Source organism: Camelina sativa, chromosome 2, assembly GCF_000633955.1.
Source record: "Camelina sativa cultivar DH55 chromosome 2, Cs, whole genome shotgun sequence".
Classification (NCBI taxonomy): domain Eukaryota; kingdom Viridiplantae; phylum Streptophyta; class Magnoliopsida; order Brassicales; family Brassicaceae; genus Camelina; species Camelina sativa.
Window position 1 is genome coordinate 24,433,226 of NC_025686.1, and position 9,335 is coordinate 24,442,560.

General features: G+C 36.7%; 3 protein-coding genes across 4 annotated transcripts; all 3 read right to left on the reverse strand.

Moving 5' to 3' along the window:
• On the reverse strand, positions 342 to 1,033 carry LOC104756393 (probable serine/threonine-protein kinase At5g41260). The gene is made up of 3 exons (XM_010478974.1): positions 949 to 1,033; positions 648 to 856; positions 342 to 509 (listed from the first exon to the last, which is right to left on the reverse strand). Exons 1-3 carry the CDS (start codon positions 1,031 to 1,033, stop codon positions 342 to 344), a joined length of 462 nt encoding a protein of 153 aa, XP_010477276.1.
• Positions 4,640 to 5,408, reverse strand: LOC104736342. The gene is made up of 2 exons (XM_010456309.1): positions 5,233 to 5,408; positions 4,640 to 5,126 (listed from the first exon to the last, which is right to left on the reverse strand). The coding sequence occupies exons 1-2, from the start codon at positions 5,338 to 5,340 to the stop codon at positions 4,845 to 4,847; spliced, it is 390 nt and encodes a 129-aa protein (XP_010454611.1). The 5' UTR covers positions 5,341 to 5,408; the 3' UTR covers positions 4,640 to 4,844.
• On the reverse strand, positions 5,803 to 9,323 carry LOC104736320. 2 transcript variants are annotated; one of them, XM_010456293.2, is made up of 4 exons: positions 9,214 to 9,323; positions 8,737 to 8,829; positions 6,396 to 8,519; positions 5,803 to 6,289 (listed from the first exon to the last, which is right to left on the reverse strand). In XM_010456293.2, exons 3-4 carry the CDS (start codon positions 8,472 to 8,474, stop codon positions 6,008 to 6,010), a joined length of 2,361 nt encoding a protein of 786 aa, XP_010454595.1. In that variant the 5' UTR covers positions 8,475 to 8,519; positions 8,737 to 8,829; positions 9,214 to 9,323; the 3' UTR covers positions 5,803 to 6,007. The 2 variants fall into 2 exon arrangements, with proteins under 2 accessions (XP_010454595.1, XP_010454587.1); XM_010456285.2 differs by lacking the exon at positions 8,737 to 8,829.

Genomic DNA, 9,335 nt, shown 5'->3' on the forward strand with positions numbered 1-9,335 from the left:
CTGTAAGCATTAAGATCATGGTACAAGGCGCGACCTTTGGCGCTGCAATACTCAAGTGCTTGTGCAAGATACAAAGCCACTCTCACCCTCATAGACCACTTCATTGGCTGGCTATCCCCTACATATCGTTATCACACATTATTAAGTTCCACCACTACTTTCCAAACAATCATCTATAGCCAAATATGGAAATCTCACAATATAGCACCAGTGCTATAAAAACAATGATTTAAGTCTTAATCTTTTGTTCAACAATATAGAACCAAAAACAGAAATTTCCAACTAAAGGCATAGAGACCAGACAAAAGAGGATCAAACCAAACAAAATAAACAGTAGCTAGCTACTCTCTTAAGAAATGATGAAAAGGCTTACAGTGGAAGAGATGCTTAGAGAGAGTTTCAAAAGGCATAAACTCAGCAACTAACAATCTCTCGTCTCCTTCACAACAGAATCCAATCAAGTTAGCCAACCTCTCATTCCTCAACTGCCCCACAGCTTTTGCTTCCTCCTAAAGAATCAATCAAATGAAACAGTAAACAACAACAACAACAACAACAATATCCTCACCAATTCGATTTTGGAACTGTAAATGATAAACCCATCAAGTGATAAGAGCAAAAGGAATCAACTTTAAGAGAGTACGTACAAGGAATTGACGAGTATCAGGCCAAGCGGATCTATTGAAGCGTTTAACAGCGATGCATCGGTCATCTTCAAGCCTTCCTTTGTAGACAACATTGGGAGCTTTAACCCCGTGCTCAGAAACGATACTGTCAGTAGAGAATCCACTGGTAGCAGCTCGTAGTTGGTCGAAACTGAACTCCGTAAACGACGGCAAATCGTCCGTACCGTTCTCTGTCAGGAACCAAAAAAAAAAAACTCAAACTTGGTTAAGCAAAGAGAGAGAGAGAGAGAGTGATGAGAATGGTACAAAGTAAGGAAGAAACCTAGATCAGAAGCTTCGTTGGGAGATGATTTGAGATGGGTCGGCCACCAACAACAGAGAGAGAGCTTAGAGCAACGAGGTCCCATTTTGGGTTTTTTACAAAGCTCAATCAAAGATGATTTCTTCTTCCCTAAAACCCGAGAAAAAGCAAAAACACCTTTTTTTTTTTGGGTGTGTGAGGCTCTCACTCAGTCACTTTCTGAGAGTTTAAAAAGAGAAGACGAAAGAGAGAGCCAAAAAAGGTTTTTTTTTTCTGGAATGAAAAGGAATCTGCGGAGAAAAGAAAAAAAGAGAGTGAGAAAAATTTATATAAGCGGACGAAGTGGAGAAGACAGTGGTGAAATTAATAAAAAGCATAATAATGATAATAATTATTTAATTATTTTGATAAGTGTTTTTTTTAATTGTGGATCCAATGTCTCTCTCTCTCTCTTATCTTATCATTTATCACTTTTTTTGTCTAAATGTGGAATAATTAATTATTTTTCAAAACTTTTTTTTGACTGAGAAGACTATTTTGTTATCCAGGTTTATTTTTCTCAGTTTTCAAAACTTAATTTTTTTTTGGGATTTTTCTAAAAGATAGTACAGTACATGTATTTTTTTGTTTGGTCAAACTAATATAGAATATGAAAATAGAGACAAACAGATTAATTGAGAAACCGACATTGTTTTTTCTCTTCTTCTTTTTTTTTTTTTTGTCGTTAAGCAGACGAGACGACCTTAAGTAACTCTGAAACGTCTGTTTTATATACATTACTACAAGGCTGCATTAGTAAGTTAACTTTGGAAAACGAAGTTACTAAATCAGGGACAAAATCGTAAAGTGCATGGTCAAAGGGTCAAAGCCATGTGTGCATGCGTGGGGCCTGTGGGTGTGTGAGAATATGAAGTTATGAACTACTGTATTAAAGTGGCAGTGTAGTACTACTAGTACTAGTTTAGAAGAAGTTGCATTAAACTGATGATATCTCATTTATGTAGTTTAAGGCTAGTCAAAAGATTAACTACGTAATAGCCCTATTCAATCCCTCCAAAGATATCATGTTTTTTGGACTAATTATGTGTGTGGTTTTTACACACTTAAAAGTTTTTTAAAATGCGGGTTTTGATCAACAAATCATATTTTTATTTGATAAAACAACGTTAACTATTTTATGTTACTTAAAATATATGAGCATTTGAACCCAATAAGCGAAACAACCTTTCCAGCTAGAAATGACACAGACCGGTGTGTGACCCAAAAACAGAACGAAAGAGGTCCATGAAGCATTTTTATATGCAAGTCAAAAGCTTTTGTATACTATGCGGCTTATTATTACATCGCAAAGCTCACTTTTCTCTTATAAAGTTTAATCTATGCGAAGCTTTCCCTAGCTTCTTCTTATATACTTACATTCGAACCAACAACTTTTGTTTGTTTAGAATAATTATTTTATTTTTATTAGAACAATTAATGTTGGTTGGTGGAGACAAAGAGGATCTTGGTGATAAATATGGCAAAGAAAGTGGTAATAGAAGAAGACTTCACGCGTGTGCCAAGGAGATGTTTGTTGTCCTTTGGGGGACACATTTTAGCCTAATTTAAGATGCTCTTAAGTGACCCAACTCAGGACCACTATAATGGAAGATCCATCATATTCTTATTATAGACATTGGATGGAGCGTTAATTTTGAAGGGTTGCATGTTTTAAAAACTTTGCTTCAACTCTTGGCTCAAGATATATAATGCCCAAGCCACTAACGAAATTTTGGAACCTATCTTAATTGTATCTATACGCAACAAGACTAATAGGTGCCAATCATAAGCTTTTAAACAAAAAAAAATTTCAAAATTTTCAATAGGCAAATTGCTCCATGTCTTTTATTCATATGATTGAAAAAATGAAACCTTAGTTTTTACATATTTAGAAGCAACTTACATAATGGGATTAACTTAAGTCATTATTCTCTATCAAACAGCGAAGTTGAGTTGTGCCCTCATAACTTTTAAGAACACTACTTAGACCAACTCCAACTCATCTCCATTTCCATCTTCATAATAGAGTTTGGAGTCAATTTTGCTCTAACACATCTTCATTTTTATCTTCAAAATAGAGATCTCCATTTTTTTCTCTATGTTTGAAGACATCTTTTTTTTCTTTACACTACAATTTGGAGATCTCTATTTTTTACTCCAAAATGGAGTAGGGTTAGAGTAAAACCCAACTCCAAAATAGAGTTACTCCATTTTGAAGAAAAAAATGGAGATCTCTATTTTTTACTCCAAAATGGAGTAGGGTTAGAGTAAAACCCAACTCCAAAATAGAGTTACTCCATTTTGAAGAAAAAAATGGAGATATGGTTAGAGATGCCCTTAGTACTCAACCTGCAAAACACGATTTTTGCAACTACTTACAGATTATTATATATTTTGAGAAAAATAAATCAATTATATTCAAATTTCTTGGCCTAATGGCCTGAAATACTATTTAAAATTATGTTTTTTTTGGGGTTAAGATCTTTATGTAGATACTATAGGATTTTGACAAAAGACCAATTATTACACAATAAAAAAGGTAGACAAATACAAAAACGAATACTGTATAAGATATTTATAACTACGCCTCACCTTCGAATTTCGAACAAAAAAAAAGTTTGTAAGTTACATATATGGATAGTGTTGGTCCACTTAATGTCGAGTTATAAGAGAACACATTACTTGTTCATAACCACATTCAAACTATCCGCTTTGTAACGAACACATGCAGCCACGTAGGAATGAACTATAGTGTGATTACAATAATTCAGTAGTCTTATTTACAACAAGAGCTAGTAAAACATAAAAGAGGATCTGAAATATGTTTTGTAAGAATATACATATGACGTGCAATGATGGAGTTTGAAGGATTTCTATGTGAAAACTAATCATTTAAATAGATGTTCGTAACACATTGGCCAAGTAAATACATAACTTGACACAATAATTGTGGTACAAAATAAATATTATAAACCACTTTTTAGAACAAAATTGTCAGAGCTATCATTTTAACAAATACTGTATCGATAATCAATTGTTGTAGGTTTTATTGTTTTTAATGTTTTTTTTTTTTTGGGAAAACTTATTGTTTCTACTGTTTGAGTTATATTATAAACTTATTGTTTCTACTTTCTAAGACATTTATGTAGCATGTTAACAAATGCAAGAGATCATTTTCTAAAAACATAATCATTTCGACAAAGAAAATTTCGTTTGGTGTAATCTCGGATAAACTTCTCAATTATGTGATTCTATAAATATATGGGCATATGCCAAATTGGATATTGATGGGTCTACCATGTTGCTTGTTGTATGAGCTCAAAGTGCATAAAGCTATACAATCCACTCTGTTCCTCACTGTCTTTGTGACCAAAAAAACAACAACTTCACGTGAACGATGGGAACACTTTTTATTGTTTTCTTATAACTAAGAATCTTTTTTCACTTTTAAAGACTGAATTCAAAAAGATGAATTAATCAAAACTCAAATTTATGCAAAAACTATATGACTTGGCTATAGAACTTGTCTGATCAGTTGGGCCAGGTTCAAAAACACTCTTCTTATGAATCCAATTCATCATAACAACTGATCACACGGCAAGATAAACAAAAAAAACCCCTCTAATAGTTAAGGCTTTTGAAGTTTCAGTAGGAACCAAAGATTTTCACAGCATGATGAAAGTATTATATATGGAGGAGATAAGATATAAAAAATATTCACACTTAAGAGTTGGGAAGATCATTAGACTAACTACTTTAAAGATATTTTGTTGCTACTTTCTTATTTCCTGCAACTATTTTATCTTAAGGCTTAACACTAATAATATGATCACATACCTGCAAGTAAAAAATTTGGGTTTGAAGTAAAAATACAAACTTCAGACCCGCCCAACAGGCGAGAGGGGCGGTTGATACCCGACGTTGTTGCCATTAGGGTTTGAATCTTGATCCGGGACTAACACGTTTTTTGCTCTAGCTTTATGTTCATCACACGAGCTTTTGTGCTCACGGGTGATCTCTGACATTTTCCTACTCTCTGCAAGTGCCATACATATGGAGAAAGCTTGCAGTTGTGAAAGGGATGGATTATACACAACTGAGTATATCCCTTCTTTGATCGGTTTAAAGCTCAAGAACGGATGTTCCTCCGGTTGTTCTCCCTGCAAAGAAATATAGAAATGTGATGATGAAAACTTTTTGGTTTTGATTTGGAAGAGTTAAAGAAAAAAAGGAGATTGGATTTGGGACTAAGTAGAGAATCTGCACCAGAAAGAAAAGCTCAAATCGGTTTGAAGAGGCTGGTGAGTTTGATGTTGTCGAGTTCTGGTAGGATAAGTTGTGCTGATTAGTAAGAATTCTGAGATTGCAGCCCATGTCCCAACCTCCACAGTCGCAAGACCCACCTGTCCTCCATCTCTGTATCAAAGACGACGGCCCTCCTTTCTGAGGCANGGGTCTACCATGTTGCTTGTTGTGTGAGCTCAAAGTGCATAAAGCTATACAATCCACTCTGTTCCTCACTGTCTTTGTGACCAAAAAAACAACAACTTCACGTGAACGATGGGAACACTTTTTATTGTTTTCTTATAACTAAGAATCTTTTTTCACTTTTAAAGACTGAATTCAAAAAGATGAATTAATCAAAACTCAAATTTATGCAAAAACTATATGACTTGGCTATAGAACTTGTCTGATCAGTTGGGCCAGGTTCAAAAACACTCTTCTTATGAATCCAATTCATCATAACAACTGATCACACGGCAAGATAAACAAAAAAAACCCCTCTAATAGTTAAGGCTTTTGAAGTTTCAGTAGGAACCAAAGATTTTCACAGCATGATGAAAGTATTATATATGGAGGAGATAAGATATAAAAAATATTCACACTTAAGAGTTGGGAAGATCATTAGACTAACTACTTTAAAGATATTTTGTTGCTACTTTCTTATTTCCTGCAACTATTTTATCTTAAGGCTTAACACTAATAATATGATCACATACCTGCAAGTAAAAAATTTGGGTTTGAAGTAAAAATACAAACTTCAGACCCGCCCAACAGGCGAGAGGGGCGGTTGATACCCGACGTTGTTGCCATTAGGGTTTGAATCTTGATCCGGGACTAACACGTTTTTTGCTCTAGCTTTATGTTCATCACACGAGCTTTTGTGCTCACGGGTGATCTCTGACATTTTCCTACTCTCTGCAAGTGCCATACATATGGAGAAAGCTTGCAGTTGTGAAAGGGATGGATTATACACAACTGAGTATATCCCTTCTTTGATCGGTTTAAAGCTCAAGAACGGATGTTCCTCCGGTTGTTCTCCCTGCAAAGAAATATAGAAATGTGATGATGAAAACTTTTTGGTTTTGATTTGGAAGAGTTAAAGAAAAAAAGGAGATTGGATTTGGGACTAAGTAGAGAATCTGCACCAGAAAGAAAAGCTCAAATCGGTTTGAAGAGGCTGGTGAGTTTGATGTTGTCGAGTTCTGGTAGGATAAGTTGTGCTGATTAGTAAGAATTCTGAGATTGCAGCCCATGTCCCAACCTCCACAGTCGCAAGACCCACCTGTCCTCCATCTCTGTATCAAAGACGACGGCCCTCCTTTCTGAGGCATACTATGAACCCCGCTTTGAAGTATGACCGTAGCACTAATGTCTTGGTCAAAAAACCTGTCTTTGATGTGATCGTCAAGCTCTTCATTGAGTGCATTATGATCTTGAACAGTGTTTAGTGATGCCCTCCTGTGACACCATCTTGGCATCTTCACAATGATCGCAGCTAGCTCATTTTTTAACTGCAGATCGGACTTTTCAGTGCTCTCTTGATCAAGCTCTACAGAGAAGAGAACAAACTCTCTGATGGAACCAGAAGGCAAAGAGCTCGAAACACGCATTTGGGCTACAACATTAGAGATGATACCATGTGTTTGGCCACTGCCTCTATGGTTTAACCACCCACTATTTTTCTTATGGTCCTTAATAGAGAAGAAAGTATAAACACTGGTACATTCACCCTCCTCCGAGCTTCCCATTTTCTTTTGGGTGGCCGCAATAATGTCGGTTTCTTTGTTTACTGCAAATGTAAAGAGTGGTTGATTGTTCTTAACTGTTACCCGCAGAACAGCTCGAACCATGGATGATCCTAACTTCTTCTCTTGAGCTGAATCATTGATATTTACTGATTTGCAACCCTTCATACCCATTTTTATTCTTTGTACGCCTTGACCTCTAGTCCCCTCCACGGAATTGCCAGAGTGAATTGCTCGTGGCTTCAGTAGAGGTTCTAGAAACCTTCTTAAATGGCTTGTCGTGTTTGTATCTTTTGCACTGGACTTGCTGCAATCTGAGCCGTCAACGTCAGATAAAAGAGCCACATTTTGTGAATCTATCTTTGTGGAGTTAGCCATTGAGTCTAGCTGGGTTGTGGGAACAACAACTCCTTCACTGTTAGTTTTGCTGGCTTTACCAATATTGAAGCTAAGCCGCTGAAAAGGCGATATACTTCTCCCCTTTTCAGATGCGCCTTTATGCGACTTTGAATCTTGTCTTTGGGAAGACTCATCATTACAATGTTTCACAGATAACAAAGATGATGCTCTGTCTTCTGCAATTTTACCTTTGGAAGATGTATTCTTTGCTTTTCCTGAGAGCGGCACGCACTGAGATATTTCAGCTGAAACCTTGTTCCGGTCCACATCAGTGGAGCCAACTGTACTCTTTGCCAAGCAGCCATCAGCATTACATTGCAAAGGTAAAGAATGTTGCGTGCAGTAATCTCCTTCAACACCGTGAACAACCCGGACTTTTCTAGTGGAACTCCTCTTGCAAGTTTTAGCCTCTCCTTGCTGCTTTCGACCAAGTTCTCCATCGTGATGATTTCGGTTTCGTTCGTGCAAGTTCTTTTCACTCTTCCTACGCCTATTACTATCAGCCTTTGATTTTACCTCCATGTTCAAGCCAGCCTCTGGATTCAAGTCTTTCTCCTCACATCCATCTAATCCTTGTGCATCAGTGTTTGGACCAAGCTTGTCATCTGGTATGCTGAAACATCTACGATCTTTGTGTTTCTTTCTCCTTAAAGTATCTTCAACCGAATTTGACATAACATTGCTCTGCTGTGAGCTACTAAGATGTTTCGTCCGACAAGCAGAACTACGGTTATGCACTTTACTGGGACCAGCAGATGATGATGACGCATCTCTAAGCGGAGCCAACAAAGCATCTGTATGGTGGTGATGGGGAACCAAAGGGAATCTACTCTTCATCGAAACCCTGTTATGACTATGCTGCCACTTCTCCAAACGCCCCCAATCAAGAACACCAACACTCAAGAGCTTCTCTTGAGAGGAGGTTTCAGCTCTCTCCAAGAAAACAGGTAGCTTGGACATATACTTGACAAGCTCATGACTCTCATCCTCCTCTTCCTCCTCCAGACATTGTTGTTTCACACGAGTTTTCAAAGGTTTAGTACCACCAGAAAAACGCTTCTTCTCCAAACGACATTCCATAGTCACAGAACGATTCACATCAATCCAAACTTACATAAAACCTCCCTGAAACACCAAAAAAAAAAAATCAATCACATCAAGAAAAAAGTAAATTGAATGGTCTTTTTCTCAAATGATCACGGCAATACAAACAAACAAAAAAAAAAGTGGTCCTCCTCGTAATGGACGCAGAAAGAGATGCAGGAAGAAGAAGATAACAAATAATGATTTTGTATTGTAAGTATATCAAAGAGATGTTTCGATAATGCTAAAAAATATATACTCATGATGATTGGTCCCCCCGTTAATCTTTTTCCGGAGAAACAGCTGAATGAAGCGTCCGTGCATTTATGAAGAACCATCCCACAAAAACCAACTGAGTATACGACAAATACCAGATTTCAGATTTGATTCAAAATTTTCGACGGATCCAAGAAAAAAATTGGGAGAATTCGAAAAATTTCGAAATCAACCCAAATCGTAAAGCTCGGAAGCAGACAACGGAGGAATCAAATACACAAATATTGTTCTAAAAAATTCGAAAACTGATCAGGTTCCGATTTGAATCGAAATTGAAACGGAAGATTTTTAACTAGATTATTCATATTTAAAGCATATAAAACCATAGAAGAAATTGGCACTGGAGTGTTTTTTTCGTAGCTCGACGAAACGGCAACGTTTCTAGCAAATCCAGAGCTAAGAAGAAACTTTCCCGAGAAAATCTCAAGAGTTAAATCGAGAAATCGGAAGGGAAAATTACCTCAACGGACGAAGAGAATATGCAGAACCGACGCAACTCGATGATGACGAAGAAGATACTAAGAGAGAGAGAGAGAGAGAGAGAGAGAGAGAGAGAGAGAGAGAGTCCAAAAAAAAAAAAAA